Source organism: Hippocampus bargibanti, linkage group LG20 (genome assembly GCF_051943395.1).
Source record: "Hippocampus bargibanti isolate YZ-2025 linkage group LG20, ASM5194339v1, whole genome shotgun sequence".
In the NCBI taxonomy this organism is placed as follows: domain Eukaryota; kingdom Metazoa; phylum Chordata; class Actinopteri; order Syngnathiformes; family Syngnathidae; genus Hippocampus; species Hippocampus bargibanti.
Window position 1 is genome coordinate 5,821,238 of NC_142753.1, and position 16,028 is coordinate 5,837,265.

Sequence of the window (16,028 nt, forward strand, 5' to 3'; positions counted from 1 at the left end):
CTTTGTTTCAGTTCAGGTCATACTGAGTTTAGAAGCCTCCGACATTTTGCACTGAGAGACGACTCCCGCAGACATATTAACATTTGACAATTTAATTTATTTATTTATTTTTGAAGCTAGACCTATTTGAAGAAGCGGGAGGGATGAGGAATAGTGTGTCGCTTTTCATGATCGTATTTCTCAACAGGCTTTTGTTTTGTATGAGTCAATTCGAGATTAACTCGTTCACTGCCAGACGATGTCCAAAAAAGTTTTTGTCATTGTCACTTGAATTCCAGGACCCACAGAATATTGAGTTTTAAGACTTTGTAAACATTCAATTCAGTGTATTAAACCTTAGACTCCCTTCTTTCATCAGGAAAAAAATGAGTTAATTCCCAATTATTATGGGTCTGGAGTTATATGAGTTTGAAATGAAGGCAGCTGTCCAAAATACAATGCAAATACATACATATTGGTGTATATAGCAGTTTAACAACAGTTTAAGATGGAACAAAGTGCTAACATGGGGAAAAAAGTAAATGCTGTCCCTCGTGGATAGGAAAAAAATCGCCAGAGGTCTGACTAGTGCTTTATTGGCACCCAAACAAGAAAAAACAACTTGAACTAATTCCGGAATGGCGCTGCTTGTTATATATACAATTCCTGAATAAATTCGGGAATGGCAGTGAATGAGTTAAAGGCAATTTAGCAAATTGAGATACTACTTGAATGTATTTTTTTTAATTCTTTGGAAAGCAAATTATTGTTTGCTATCTAAAAGTATCAGAACCACCCCCCCCCTTTAACACCACTCCATTCGATTAAAACACTGGTGTCCAGACTTTGAAGATTAATCCCTGTTTGAATTGAATGATGTCTATAACCGCCCGTTGCTGTTTTGCAGATTATTCAGTGCCTTTCAATTCTGCAATTTTTTTTTTTCAAAACACAGCTGGCTATGTGTTTTTTTATGAACCATTTACGTATCACCAGCTCAACTAAAAAACTTTTGCAATTTCCCAACAAGTGAAGTACAACTTTATCGTCAGTGTTGCAGGTGAAATGTCTTCAATCAAACAACAGATCAAATATGACATCCTAAATTTTGTCTTCAAGGGAAAACGGTACACATTTTTATCAAGACACCCGGTTATTTCCTGAAGCCTAAAAGATGGCGTCCCTTTGTTGACAGCAATGTACATTGACCTCCGTAGGAATGTTGCTTTGTTTAGTTAAGTGCCAAGTGTTGTGTTCTCCATTTTTACTTGGATTGGTGTTATTAGCATTTTTTTTTACATTTTTAAAGGATGTTAAATGGTTTTTGTGTCACTAGAACATATCTAGATGGTGGAGTTTACAGCGGACGGGTTGTCTCTGATTGTGTTCTTCATACGCATATTTATTTGTACATTTAATTTGGAAGGGGACACTATTTTTGTACTTGTTATGATGTTAAGTTGCTCATTTTTTCCCAACCAGTTAGGAATTTTGTGAATGTGAAGCATTTTGATCAATTTTGTGCTATTATAAAACTTTAACCTGGAACACTTGTGAATCACTCACTTTTCAGTCCGTTCGGTTCATATTGTGAGAAAGGAATTAAGAGACAAAAGTGACTAGTGTTTTTTTTCACTGTTTCCACATTTTACGCATAAGCGACAGACTTCAGTTTGCTCATTACTATTAAAAACTCGCTGGAGGCAGTGGAAGCTATTCAGACTATGTGATTTTTTATCTCTAGGCATATTTTAAATCATGTTTCAATATTCTAAAAGACATTTTAGGTCCCCCTGCGAAATGTCATTAATTGCAGGAAAGCGACTATCAAGCCATAAGATACTTCTAAAACCCAAATCCACATCAAATCCAACATTTTACTTGCCAATATACTTGTGCGGATTTTGAGCGTGGGTGGTAAGATTTCAGATGGCCCCTGAAGGCACCGCAAGGCCAAGCTGGCCCCCAGCGGTTTGCCTCTCGCATTTGAGAAACTTCTCCCGGAGTCTCTGCATCTTCTACTCAGAAATGGATGCCCTCAAATCGGCCGGGAAAGCCATTATCCGAAGACCCAGTGCAGCCAAACAATCTTGGACTGCCAGAAGACACAGAAGTAAGTTTTTTTTAATCATATCTCACCTGAACTAAAAGTGTAATTTGTTTGCTCATCACTTATAATTGCATCACATTAAAATATTTTTTGCTCTCTTGTGAATGAGGAAAATCCCTAAACGGGTTGCTTAGGTTAAATAGAGGTTCTTGATGTCCTCTTGACCTATTGTCTTGACCTCTTGGCAACATTGTAATAAACAATATTTGTTTTTTGATCATTTTATATTCTTGATCATGAGAAAAAGTTACATTTATTCGGATATTCATTCAACTTTAGTTTTAAAGGACAACCAACGTCACTTTTTTGTTTCCTAACTGACATCTGAAAAACGTTTTATAGCATCTAAAATACCCAAAACACGCAGTATGATATTTTTACTCAAATGCAAAACACCAATAAAAATGACAGTGTCCAAAATCTGCAAAAAATTGAGCTGCGAATTGGGCATTTTCAGAAAGTCCCGCCCCCAGTTTGTGACGTCACGCCAAGACGTCTTGCATTGCTGGAGAATCAAAACAATGGCTTCAAATTCGGAGAATATGCTTTCTTGTTACACATCCAGTTAAGAATATGATTCAAATAGTTCTGAAGAAGAAAGCATACATGTTTGCAATCGATTAAATAATGTATTCCGTGCCATTTTGAGGCAACATTAGGGGTAAATGTCTCACCCAATAAGAGGCAGAAATGGCGACCTCTTGTAGACATGACAGTGTATTGCGTTTACACAGGCTGATAAATTCCTTATATGGAGCTTGGACGCCCTCTTCTGGCGCAACACGAGGTTTTCAGACCAAACAGGCATTGACGTGATGGAAGGACTGCTACAATACCTTGTTTTTCGGTCAGGGGCGTTCCTTCAGTGACGTCATGTACAGACTCGTCACCAACTCAAAAACAAGACTTCCGGAATATTCAGCACTTAAAACGTAAAATATAGCTATATGTGGTGGAATCTTTGTAAAATACGCTCAGTAGAAGTCATTTGAAGCCATTTTACAAAATATGGACACAACTTGTTCGGAGACGTCGGTTGTCCTTTAATCGATGTAACATGACACAGTTGCAAATCAACTCTCTGCAATCCAGATTTTCTCCAAGGATGGAATTTGACGCTAATCATGTTGTTCAAAGTGACGATTAGCGGAATTAAGGCTAGTGACCCACTTGTTGTCGAAATCAACACATTGTAGTATAGATTACAGGACAGGATTTTGCTACTGGGAACACATTCCTCACCAGCGCCAACCCATGTCGCCAGTCCCAGAACCCTCCCTCACGTTACAAGGAAAGACAATGGCTGACTTTATTTATTAGTAATGAGGTGAGGGGAGGGGGGCATGAGCACATATGAAACAATACTGCCTGTTTATCAAGTTCAATTTTAGAATTTATATCCAAGAACCATCAAGTAGTTTTTTCTGCAGTGGCCCTGATCCACCACCTCAACTTTGTTTGACGTTTACTTTGACCTCTCCTACATTAGAACATTTGTTTAAAAGCAAACAAACAAACAAAAGAAACATTTGGCGCCAGGGGTGTATGGGCACAGTTGACGGTTTCCACGGAGATAAGTGCCTACCATTTTGGAGCAGCGTGGAAATAGATGGGCCAAAGTCTAAATTGATGGAATAATAATATTGTCTTGCCTTTGTACTGTTTGTTTCTTCTTTTTCTCTATCACAATTTGAATTGATTTTAGTAGCTAGTACACGTTCGTACTGAATAACAAAAGGGCACTGATTTAGTAGAAACAGAAATTTCTGGTCAAAAAGAACCAGGAAAAAGAATACATGAACAAAAAGGGCTCACAAAGACCGGAAAATAGTAAATCCGAGAATATAAATAAAATGACTAAAATCCAATCTCTCAAAAAAAAAAAAAAACATGAGCAAGAACAAAGAGAAAATAACAAATACTTACGAGAGCAGCGAAAAGGTCAATCATTCGACAGAGACATGCCCGTCTTTAAAAACTTGGCTAACCTGATAACCAAACCGGCAGCGGGTGTGCACTTTGGAAGGAAGGCCCACCTCTGCCACCTGCTGGAAACACAAAAACAGGCTCATGAGATTTGAAATGCTAAATTGACAGAACCCAGACAGTACTTACGACCGAGATATGATGTCCCCGGTGATAAGATGAATTGGCTCAACTAAAGCGGCATCAGTTCTTCGTCCAAGTGACAACCGTATAAAGTCATAAATAACGTTGTCCCACTATGATTGGATTAGTCGTTGATTTGTTGACATTTGATTTGACCATGGGAAGAGCTTCCAGAGAACTGGACTGACACCAGAGAGACAATCTTGGAGGGGATGACCTTTAGCCTCCGTCACCTCGGATTGACCTTAGTGGACCAGCCCAAAGGCGAGGAACTGGCAGCCGCCGCCGTCAAGAGGATCGTCGCCACGGTAAAGAGTGCATGTTTGCTCAATTGCTTCAGTTTTCTCAAATGAGATTCTTTATACAGTATCTATTTTTTGTGTGTGTGTGGAAGGGAAAACTCCTTGGCAAGAAATCGCAGAAAGTCTACCTCAAAGTGACACCTCAAGGCATCACTCTCTATGATAGTTGCACCAACAACTTTATGGAAAACATCTCCATATACAGGTACGTTTGCAGAACTGCCATCTTTCATCATCCATGCATGTCCTAATGTTTCACCCGCGCCATTGCAGAATATCCTACTGTGCAGTGGACAAAGTACACGACAGAGTTTTTGCATTTATCGCCCAAAACACCCTTAACGGGACATTTGAGTGCCATGCCTACTTGTGCTCCAAGAGGAAAGAGGCGAGAACCGGTGCTCACCTGATGCGCTCACACAGTGGTTACAATAGTTTGTAACAAAGATTTGGTTATCCAAATGTTTCTTCCGTAGGCACAAGCCGTCGCCCTGACGGTCGCACAGGCCTTTGGAGTCGCTTTTGAACTGTGGCAAGTCACCCGAGAAGGTAAGCCTTCGACTCCCCGTCCAACAGAGACTTGACAACACAGGAAGTCCTGGAATAGTAGGATGATTACAATGGTAGCAGGTGTGCAAGCTAGAGGGCTGGACCTCTTCTCCCACCTGCTGGGGAAATACAAGAACTAGATTACAATAAATATGTTCATAAAAACAAAGTCAAATCGCTTCTTGTTTGTGTTTTAGCGAAAGGAGGGCGAAACCAGTCTGGTTCAAGCGACGGTCTCAGCGGGAGCTCCAGTTCCGAAATTTCCCCCGACCCTAAAGGTAAAACTCCGACCATCCCGAAAAAAATCTCAGTTTATATCTGCCATTTATGCAAAAAAAGCCGATTATGTACAAGCAATGCCATCTTTGACACTCCCCATTGGGACTTGTTGTCTAACCTGCAAGACGTTGCCAACCTGGTGGACGCCAAGACCAATGAGAACTTCGATCAAATGGACAACCGCGAGACATCTGAGAGGACCGATAATCCAGCCGTGGTAAAACAACGACACACACTTATACAACGTTACTTTCGGATGTCTGAGAAGATCAAGCTTTTTAAAAATATCATTTTCAAATGTAGGCACTAGAAGATGACTTGGATGAAGCCTTCTCCAGGTGGGTTTGGTATAGTCAGTATTTAGCAAAACGAATCATTGGTAGCCCACCTCTACCCCGCTCATAATAAAACATGCTTAAAAATATCTCCTATTATTGTTGTCACTTATTTTGTTCCACAAAAAAAAAAACGGTTTCCCGGATTGCAAAACTCAACTTCATTGAGCACTTTCAAACCAATCATAGGTCGTACAAGACAAACCAAGAGATGATCAGGTTTCTCAAATACTGACCCGAATGTCCATAACCGTCACAAAAAGTGTATGAAAAAAACAATTTTTGACACTGTCTCGTAAGTTTAAACGTTATCACAAGCTCAACTTTGGTATGTTTGTGTCTCCAGCTGTGCTGCGGACAGCTCGGGTTCACTTCCAGGTGACGTTGAGTATTGCTGTCAACAGTTTTCTATCCTCATCCCCATAATCAACGCAAATCACTTTGCATCTCATCGCTTCTGCTTCTTTGCTCACTTTCACACCTCGGCTTGAATCATTTTGCTTATAATTTCTGCAGAATGTGAAAAAAATGTGATTCATTGTCACAAAGAGCAATAATAACGAATCTGATTTGAAGGAACTGAAACTGATGCCATTGATGTTGTCATTTCAAGTGACTTTTGAATGCCCCCCCCCCCCCCCCCCCTAGACTGGCCGAGTCACGTACTCACTCCCAGATCCTGGACGTTGGGCTGACCGTTTGAACCCGCTTGGGGCGCCATATGCCCCAACCCCTGCCCGCAATGACTTTCTTAGCATTTACACTGTTTTTTGTGTGTGTGATTATGTTATCATGATTAAATTATACTTACTCATTTGAAATAATAAAATTACTTCTGGAAAAAGTGTCTGTCAATAATATGAACCTGGGCATCTGCATACATTTTACATACAAAAAAAATATACAATGCAAGTGGATGGAAGTCTATTTTTCCCCCAGTCTTCTATCTACAAGGTGTTTTTATTTAATAGTTTTTGAGATGTGCTTTAGATTCTATAAATACATACAAATTGAAATAAATAATTGCAAACTGAATTGCTTTGTGAGAGCAAACAAAGAACAGTTCTCTTATCGACATCCAGGTGAAGCTGTTGTACCATAGGCAAGGGAATTTGTTTTCTAGACTTTAAGATGTTGTCTTTAAGTCCACCGTTGTTACTTTTGACTCTTCTTATGAATATTTATGTTATTAATATGATCACTCACTTACTCAAAGACCAAATTAAATCAGGCAGTCGAAAAATATCCCTTGGAAGACTGTCCTTTTGCTGTTGCACTCAAGTTGTCGTGCTAGCGAGCCGAATGCCTGCAAGAACAAAGAACATACGAAAACGCTTATCCATCTTGGCAACGTCATGTACTCAATTGTGGGAGCTGGAAAAGTCACGTGATCTGTCTGGCACTTGCTCGCTCTCGGCGAATCACCGTGTCAGGGACATTGCGTCCCACTTACTTCACCACCTGCATTATTAAACAGGCCTCCCTCACGCTCGCTTTCATGGAAGAGTGCGGAGGAGACCAAATATGGACTCGGAAGACCAAAAGAGCGTTTTCACTCTCAAGAGTATGGAAAAATGATTTGAGCCGGAACAGGATGAGGCATTTTCAATGTCGATAAGGTGTAGAGGACTCAAAGGTCAAGTGAGAAATAGGTTTCCAAAATGGCCCAGAGGCACATTTGTGTATCTGGGTGTTTTTTTTGTATGTGAGTATGTATGTAAGTATATGTCCATCCATCCATTTTCCGTACCGCTTATTCCTTCCTAAGGTTGCAGGGGGTGCTGGAGCGTATCCCAGCTGTCTTCAGGCAAGAGGCTGGGGACACCCTGAATTGGTTGCCAGCCAATCACAGGGCACATAGTACATATATCTAAGTAATATGTATGTAAGTAGTATGTAAGTGTAGTATATATGTAAGTATGTGAGTATGTATGTATGTATGTATACATTTATTTATATATGTATTAATGTATTTTTTATTTATTTATGTATTTATTTTTGTATGTATGAAAGTATGTAAGCAAGGATGACATATGCAAGGATGAAGTGAGGAGGGCGCTGAAGAGGATAAAGGGGGGAAAGGCACTCGGGTCTGATGGTTTACCAATCGAGGTATGGAAGTGTCTGCGATTGGCTGGCAACCAATTCAGGGTGACCCCCGCCTCATGCTCGAAGATAGCTGAGATAGGCTCCAGCACCCCCCGCGACCCTAATGAGGAATAAGCGGTACGGAAAATGGATGGATGGATGGTATGGAAGTGTCGAGGAGAGGTGGCAGTGGTGTTCCTGACTGGGTTATTCAACAAGATCTTAGATGGTGAACAGATGCCTGAAGAATGGAGACGAAGTGTACTGGTGCCAATTTTTAAGAACAAGGGCGATGTGCAGAGTTGTAGTAACTACAGAGGAATAACGTTGATGAGCCATACAATGAAACTATGGGAAAGAGTAGTTGAAGCTAGACCAAGATCAGAAGTGAACATCTGTGAGCAGCAGTATGGCTTCACGCCATAAAAAGAGTACGACAGATGCAGTCTTTGCTTTAAGAATGTTGATAGAAGTACAGAGAAGGCCAGAAGGAATTGCATTGTGTCTTTGTAGATCTGGAGAAAGCGTTTGACATGGTGCCCAGAGAAGAGCTCTGGTATTGCATGAGGAAGTCTGGAGTGACAGAAAAGTATGTCAGAGCGGTGCAAGACATGTATCATGACTGTAACACAGTTGTGAGGTGCTGTCGGTGTGACAGACAAATTTAAGGTGGAGGTGGGACACCACCAAGGGTCAGCTCTGAGCCCCTGCTTATTCGCTATGGTGATGGACAGGCTGACAGACGATGTTAGACAAGAATCTCCTTGGACCATGATGTTTGCAGATGTTTGTCATTGTGATCTGTAGCGAGAACAGGGAACAGGTGGGGGAGAAACTAGAGAGGTGGAGGTATGCCCTGAAAAAGAAAGGAATGAAGATCAGTCGCAGCAAGACGGAATATATGTGTGAATAAGAGGGATCCAAGTGCAAGAGTGATGCTACAGGGAGAAGAGATAAATAATGTGCAATTCTTAGGTAGTTAGTTAGTTATTTTGCCAGAGTTTAGTGTCACGGACCAGTTTACCGCTGTATATGACAAACAAATCCGTACACGCCAGGAACTCATGTCAGAAATGTTCCATTTAAAATATTTATTTTCTGATGATATACAGTACATACTTTGGACATTCACATTTTCTTGGAAAATAAGATTGGCATTGCACTCAATTACCTTACCTGACGATGGAGAAAATGAATGACAAAAATAATTGAGGTTTGTGTCAGATATGTTTGTCGTTTGTGTGCAAATTTCTCCACAATTGTTCATGTGCTTAAAAAATAGTAGACTGTCCTTTTCATATTACCAATTTTAACATTATATTTGTTTCTTTGAATAGCATCTCACTGTTGTTCTTTTTGGTTGTATGTTTGTTTCCTATTACAGAATACATTCACATTATTTGGTATATACGGTCGTGGAATATTTCACAGCACAATTCGCCACTGGCTTTTGTTTCACCGAAAAGTCATACACAAGTATACTGTAGATAGCATCGCATTTTATCACATCAATGCTTCAATGCCAAAAATAAAAAATCAAAAAATAAAAACAACTCAAGGTCAATCTCCAATCCGATGCATGTATTATTCTCAAGGATATCGTGGCAGCACATTGGACCTGTCGTCATACTGCATCCAGCCATTTAAAAGTTTAAAAGTGACTTTGTGGTTTATAAAATCTCTGATGACCGAGTTCCTTAGCTGATTCACGGCCGCTGAAGGAAAAGACGATGATGTGCTGTTTAAAAAAAAAAAGTCACATAAAGTGCTTCTGATAACGTCCATGATCCTCCATTGTTGGAAGCTTTGTCATTGCGCTCGATCACAAGTTTTATTTTCCCCAAGCGTTCTTCACTGTGCCAAGAGGAATTGAACGTTGAATCTGTATTCCAGTATGTTTTGGCTGCAGAATGCCTCTCAGGCTCTAGAGGAGAAAAGAAAATGCACCAGAAGCAATTCGATAATCATAGTTTTTATGGTGTATCCAACATCCTTGAAACCTATTCATTAATTCTGCTTGCGGATATTTATGAAGTCAACAGTGAAAAATTGTATTAGCTCCGCCAATGAGGTTATTTTCCACCATCTTTTTACTTGATAGCAGAATTATGACCCAAAACGGGAGGGTGAAATTCAAGATGCTGTAGATCCAAAAAATGTGCTGGCTGGTATTTTTTTTTAGATAAATTTCTGTTCATGCAATGATTTTGAATGCACTTGAAAGGTCAGCAGAATTGCATTTGTATAATGTTTATCTCTCTCTCTATATATATATATAGGCATATGGGAGAAGGAGGTCGCACATAACAGCAGTGCACAATGGCTGGTAACTCTGAAAGAGAAGCACAGCAACCTCCCTGAGCAGAACCCAGTTACCATCGCAGTGGCAGATATACAAGAAAGAGTCTCAGGTATGAAAAACTGGACACGGCACCAGGCCCGGATATGGTCCACACCTACGGGCTAAAGAAACTCACAGCTCTCCACGAGCGCCTAGCAGCACAAATGAACCAGTAGCTGATGGATGGGACTCACCAAGGATGGCTAACCGAAGGGCGAACAATCCTGATCATGAAGGATTCCTCAAAGGGTGCAGTTCCTTCCAATAACCTGTCTCTCCACAACATGGAAGCTCATGTCAGGCATCATTGCGGCTAAGATAAGTGGACACACGCATCAATACATGAACAAAGCACAGAAAGGCATTGGTAGAGATACTAGAGGTGCCAAACACCAGCTGCTGGTTGACAGAACAGTCGCACAAGACTGCAGGCCCTGGCATACCAACCTGTGCACCGCCTGGATTGATTACAAGAAAGCATATGACTCGATGCCACACACATGGGTCACTGAATGCTTGGAGTTGTATAAGGTCAACAGGACCCTGAGAGCCTTCGTTGCAAACTCAATGAGGATGTGGAAAACCACACTTGGAGCCAATGGCAAGCCACTAACGCAAGTGTCAATCAAATGTGGCATATACCAAGGTGATGCACTCTTACCACTGCTGTTCTGCATAGGACTGAACCCCCTCAGCCAGATAATCGGCAAGACAGCCTATGGATACCGCCTCAGAAATGGAGCTACGATCAGTCACCTCCTCTATATGGATGCCATAAAGCTGTATGCTAAGAGCAAAAGGGACATAGACTCCCTGATCCACACAACCAGGATCTACAGCAGTGATATCGGGATGTCATTCGGGCTGGAGAAATGTAGTCGGATGGTGACTAAGAGGGGCAAGGTAGTCCACACTGAAGGGGTCTCACTCCCTGAAGGAACAATAGCAGACATTGAAAACAGCTACAAGTACCTTGGTATACCACAGGCCAATGGCAACCTCAAACTAGCAACAAGGAAAGCCGCTACGACCTCCAGCGGGTGAGGCAAGTCCTCAGAAGCCAGCTCAATGGCAAGAACAAGACCCAGGCAATAAACAGCTATGCCCTACCAGTGATCAGATACCCTGTAGGAATAATAAGGTGGCCAAAGGAAGAGATTCAGACCACGGATGTTAAGACCCGAAAACTCCTCACCATGCATGGAGGGTTCCATCCCATGTCCAGCACCCTGAGACTGTACACAAGCCGTAAGGAAGGAGGTCGGGGACTAGTGAGTGTCCAGGATGAAACATCCAAGCTCCATGTATACATCAAAGAGAAGGCTCCAACGGATGATGTACTCAGAGAATGTCTCAGACAATGGGGAGCAGAGGATGAAGTGCTGGAAAAGGGACAATCATGGAAGGAAAAGCCGCTACACGGGATGTACCACCGAACTATAACTGAAGTGGCTGATCTCAAACAGTCCTATCAGTGGCTAGAGGGCTGGCCTAAAGTACAACACAGAGGCTCTGATCCTGGCTGCTCAAGAGCAGGCCCTGAACATCAGAGCCATAGAGGCAGGGATATACCACACCAGGCAAGACCCAAGGTGTAGGTTGTGCAAAGAGGCACCTGATACAATCCAACACATAACTGCAGGGTGTAAGATGCTGGCAGGGAAAGCCTACATGGAGCGCCATAACCAGGTGGCTGGCATTGTCTACCGAAACATCTGTGCGGAGTATGGACTGGAAACCCCAAGGTCAAAATGGGAAACACCTCCCAAGGTGGTGGAGAATGACCGAGCAAAAATCCTGTGGGACTTCCAGATACAGACTGACAAGATTGTAATGGCCAACCAACCAGATATCGTGCTCATAGATAAAGGGCAAAGGAAAGCCGTTGTCGTGGATGTAGCGGTCCCGAGTGATGGAAACATCAGAAAGAAGGAACATGAGAAACTCGAGAAATACCAAGGGCTCAGAGAGGAGCTGGAGAGAGCCTGGAAGGTAAAGGTGACAGTCGTGCCTGTGGTGGTCGGAGCACTCGGGGCAGTGACCCCCAAACTCGACGAGTGGTTGCAACAGATCCCGGGAACAACATCGGATATCTCGGTCCAGAAAAGCGCAGTACTGGAAACAGCACGGATACTGCGCAGAACCCTCAAGCTTCCTGGCCCGAGCTAAAAATGGGGGACAGACACCACCCATGGTGGGTGAGACGGGGATTTATATATATATATATATATATATATATATATATATATATATATATATATATATATATATATATATATATATATATATATATATATATATATATATATATATATATATATATATATATTTCCCCATGCACCAATACCATGAACCAGTTGACAGAGCTGATCGCCAAAAAAAAACCCCTAAACATTAAAAGTGTTAGTCATCACCTGTGGTGAGGTTTGACGGTTTTGACGTTATTGCAGGGCAATCAGACGGCGAGCGCCTGTTTAAACGTTGCTGCGCAGGAGCCCCCCTTGCGGATGCTCGGGAGTGCTGCACTCAGACGAGTTCTTGGCCTTGTCTTTATTGTTATTGGGCTCGTTGTCTTTGATGATGTCATACTGACGGCAGAACAGCGCAATCACGCCTGCAGCAAAAAAACAGGCTTCAACATGCGTGTGTCTATGTGCGTTTGATTGACACAGGCAGAGGAATAATTCATGATGGAGGAGCGATGTGGGCAATGAAAACCAAGTTCCACCTGACGCATCCGTCCACCTCTGTAATACCTTAAAGGACAAACGACCAGTTTTTTGTTTCCTAACTGACATCAGAAAAACGTTTTATAGCATCTAAAATACCCAACACACGCAGTATGATATTTTTAGTCAAGTAAAACATAAAGCGTCCTTGAATGAAATAATGAAATAGTGAAACAATGAAATAAAAACATTATAAACTACAACTACCACTACTACAAAAACTAATAATAATAATCATAATAATAACAAAAATAATGGTTTGGTTACCTGCCCACATGACGAGAACCCCTGCGATGATGATAACCTCGCCCGCTCGCAGCTGAGCGGCCTGGCCCATTTCTTCCAGCGTGAGACCATCTGGCAAAAGCACACAAGGGAATGACTAACCCGCTAACGACTCTCAAACAGAAATATTGGAATGATGGATCATTATATATATATATATATATATATATATATATATATATATATATATATATATAAAGTATATTTGAAACCTTCTTCTGCTCTCACGCGGATGTTCATATGATGCCATTTTCCATCTCTCACCTGGACTCATGGACGCCAGCTTTTCGGATCCTTTGGGCGTTCGGAAGAAAACAGGCTCACTGGGGGGGCTGCTTCCTCCCATGCTTATGCTCTGCACGTGAACGATGTACTCGGTGTCCTCGTCCAGGCCCCACAAGGCACATGAGCGCGTGGTGGTGTTCACCTCCTGGATGAAGCGTAGCGTGCGCACGTCCTTTTTCTGCGAGAGCGAGGTGAGCGTTGTGAAGCGACAGGCGACTTTAAGGACAACCGACATCATTTTTTGTTTCCTAACTGACATCAGAACAATGTTTTATAGCATCTAAAATACATAAAACATGCAGGTTGATATTTTTAGTCAAATGCAAAATACCAATAAAGATGACTTAAAGTGTCTCAAAACTGCCATAAAATGAGCTCGACACTGGGCAGATTCAGAAAGTCCCGCCCCCTTGTGTGTGACATCACGCCAGGATATTCCTTCACAAACTGCCTTGCTCCAGAATCAAAATAATGGCTTCAGAGAGTTCAGATTCGGAGAAGATGCTTTCTTGTTGCTCATCCAGTGATGAATATGATTCAAATAGTTCTGAGGAGGAAAGACTAAATGTTTGCAATCTATTAAAGAAGTCCTTCCATATCAATTCGAGCCGTCTGGACTCCAATGTAGCGCCCAGAAAATGCACAAGATGGCGCACAAGCTCTGTTGGAAATGGGCTGATTTGTCCGCTGGGAATTTGTGTGCACTTACACCTTTTTTATGCATGTTACCGCAATTGGCTGCGACACACAACGATTCACCATCACATTATTTATCTATTATTCCTTCTAATTTTGAGATCAACACGGTGTTTTGAGATGAAAAAAAGTATCCAAAATGCATTGTGTGTCGCTTTCTCGGTCAGGGGCGTTCCCTCCGTGACGTCACTTAGGGCACATGTGTCAAAGTCAAGGCCCGCGGGCCAAATCCGGCCCACCACATCATTTTTTTCGGCCCACGAAAGCAAATCAAACTTGTTAAATTCCATGATGATTGCTAAAATCTGAGCCAAAATTTCATATTTTTGGATGTCAACCACAATAAAAGTCATTATTCTTGACTTCAGATTTCAAAACGAGTTATTCATTAATTTGTTGTGTGCTCTATATGTAATATTTGAAGGGATTTAAACATTCTAATGGGTTCCCCAAATTCATAACGGCCCTCGAGAGGAAACCATAACTACAATGTGGCCCGCGGCGAAAAATGACTTTGACACCCCTGACTTAGGGCATTGTCATCAACTTGAAAACAAGACTTCATAAATATTAAGCGCAAGTCTTAAAACGTAAAATATAGCTATATGGAATCTTTGTAAAATGCGCTCAGTAGAAGTCATTTAAAGTGATTTTACAAATTATGGACTGATAACTGTGAGCTACAAGAGTTACATATGAAGGAAAAAAAAATTGGGGCGCACCTGTTGCGTGACGGCAAATCCAATGACCGGATCTCCCTCCGGAGTCTCCCATGTGACCACGGCCGAGTTGACCTCGATCTCCTTGATGGTCACATTGAGCGGAGCTGACAGCAGGTTGTCTGAAAACGCCCCCACAAAAAAAATTCATAAAAATGATTTGAATCAGATGACATGTAATATTCATGGCTAATATGACCACACGGTCACTCAATGTGTCAGATGATCCCCCTGCCCACCGGGGCGATCTTTCATTTCCGTTAATACGCAGCGTAATGAAGCACACCGAGACCTTTTGGCGAGCGCCGGCTTGCTCATTAGTCTTGTCGTCTTCCTGCTTCCGCACACACATTTCCATATGGCTGTTAAACGCTCGGCTTTACAGCCAGCGCAGGTTCCCTAAAAGCCATCTTAATAGGCGGCCATATTGTCAACAATAATAGCCCAACATGCTCCAGCGGGCTTATGACAATTCTTTATAGTCGGTGCGGTGACCATACGTTGGCAAATCATGAAGGCAAAATCTGTTGAGATGATATCAGAGAGTGTCGTTAAAAAAACAAAACACACAATAAGTAAATAAATGTATATGGAACTGTATATGTGAAACTGCCGCAGCTTGGAATTGAAGCGGATTTACATGAGACAGGAGATAATCACTTTTCATCAATGGATGCTACAGCTATGTTTGCTTTTCAACATTCAGCTTGTAGCAGACGTGCACATTCCACCATGACATCCTTGATCCATTGGTGAAAAGGATGCTTTGATCCTCTGCTCTTTCATCTAGAATTGCTTCATGCAACACAGAGGGTGCATATTTTTTTTCGATGACACTTTCTAATATCGTCTCAAAAGATTTTTCCTTCGTGATGATAAGGAAATACAGTAAAGTCTCGTTATATCGATATTCTCGGGAGTCTGAAAAAATATTGATACAACCGGACTATCGATATATCCGATCCTGCGGCATGTACATTTTCTCCTTGCGTTCATAGAAATAGTATCGTAATAAGCAGTATTATCGATATAACTGATAGATATAACGAGACTTTACTGTATATATTAATAATATGAAGAATATAGAATAATAATAATGAATAATAAAAATAATAAATACATCAATTGGGTTTGACAAATATTCATTCCAAGTTTAAATAAATAGTTTGGTTTGGCTTCTCCCTGCCCGAAGTGCATCCGCCACCTGTCTTTCTCACGTGAC

At 41.6% G+C, this 16,028-nt stretch overlaps 2 protein-coding genes and 1 long non-coding RNA gene across 5 annotated transcripts in view; 1 reads left to right on the forward strand and 2 right to left on the reverse strand.

Annotated features, from left to right (window-relative positions):
- The first annotated feature begins 1,811 nt into the window (after nt 1-1,811).
- Nucleotides 1,812-6,498, forward strand: LOC148882818 (low density lipoprotein receptor adapter protein 1-B-like). 3 transcript variants are annotated; one of them, XM_089023570.1, is made up of 10 exons: nt 1,883-2,092; nt 4,364-4,506; nt 4,593-4,705; nt 4,774-4,888; nt 4,977-5,049; nt 5,247-5,327; nt 5,454-5,545; nt 5,632-5,666; nt 6,010-6,041; nt 6,312-6,498. In XM_089023570.1, the coding sequence occupies exons 1-10, from the start codon at nt 1,909-1,911 to the stop codon at nt 6,356-6,358; spliced, it is 915 nt and encodes a 304-aa protein (XP_088879696.1). In that variant the 5' UTR covers nt 1,883-1,908; the 3' UTR covers nt 6,359-6,498. The 3 variants fall into 3 exon arrangements, with proteins under 3 accessions (XP_088879694.1, XP_088879696.1, XP_088879697.1); XM_089023568.1 differs by lacking the exon at nt 6,312-6,498 and having other exon boundaries at nt 1,812-2,092; nt 6,010-6,300; XM_089023571.1 differs by lacking the exon at nt 6,010-6,041.
- LOC148882819 (uncharacterized) lies at nt 1,940-5,049 on the reverse strand. The gene is made up of 3 exons (XR_016118646.1): nt 4,907-5,049; nt 4,016-4,137; nt 1,940-2,074 (listed from the first exon to the last, which is right to left on the reverse strand). It is a non-coding gene; the product is annotated as an uncharacterized LOC148882819 (long non-coding RNA).
- A 2,335-nt stretch (nt 6,499-8,833) lies between the features above and the next one.
- Nucleotides 8,834-16,028, reverse strand: part of fndc5b (fibronectin type III domain containing 5b) — a 31,174-nt gene continuing 23,979 nt past the window's right edge. The window contains exons 4-8 of the mRNA XM_089023298.1: nt 14,810-14,928; nt 13,371-13,569; nt 13,089-13,178; nt 12,507-12,706; nt 8,834-9,675 (exon numbers count right to left, since the gene is read on the reverse strand). Of these exons, the coding sequence (XP_088879424.1) occupies nt 12,567-12,706; nt 13,089-13,178; nt 13,371-13,569; nt 14,810-14,928 (548 nt within the window). The 3' untranslated portion in view covers nt 8,834-9,675; nt 12,507-12,566. The remainder of the gene's footprint in view (nt 9,676-12,506; nt 12,707-13,088; nt 13,179-13,370; nt 13,570-14,809; nt 14,929-16,028) is intronic.

What these genes read in the sequence shown, in the direction of transcription:
- LOC148882818 (XM_089023568.1), top strand. Translation starts at nt 1,909, where the DNA reads ATGGCCCCTGAAGGCACCGCAAGGCCAAGCTGGCCCCCAGCGGTTTGC. An exon ending in GACTGCCAGAAGACACAGAA is followed by an intron (nt 2,093 to 4,363) that starts GTAAGTTTTTTT and finishes GACCATGGGAAG; the next exon opens with AGCTTCCAGAGAACTGGACT. An exon ending in TCAAGAGGATCGTCGCCACG is followed by an intron (nt 4,507 to 4,592) that starts GTAAAGAGTGCA and finishes TGTGTGTGGAAG; the next exon opens with GGAAAACTCCTTGGCAAGAA.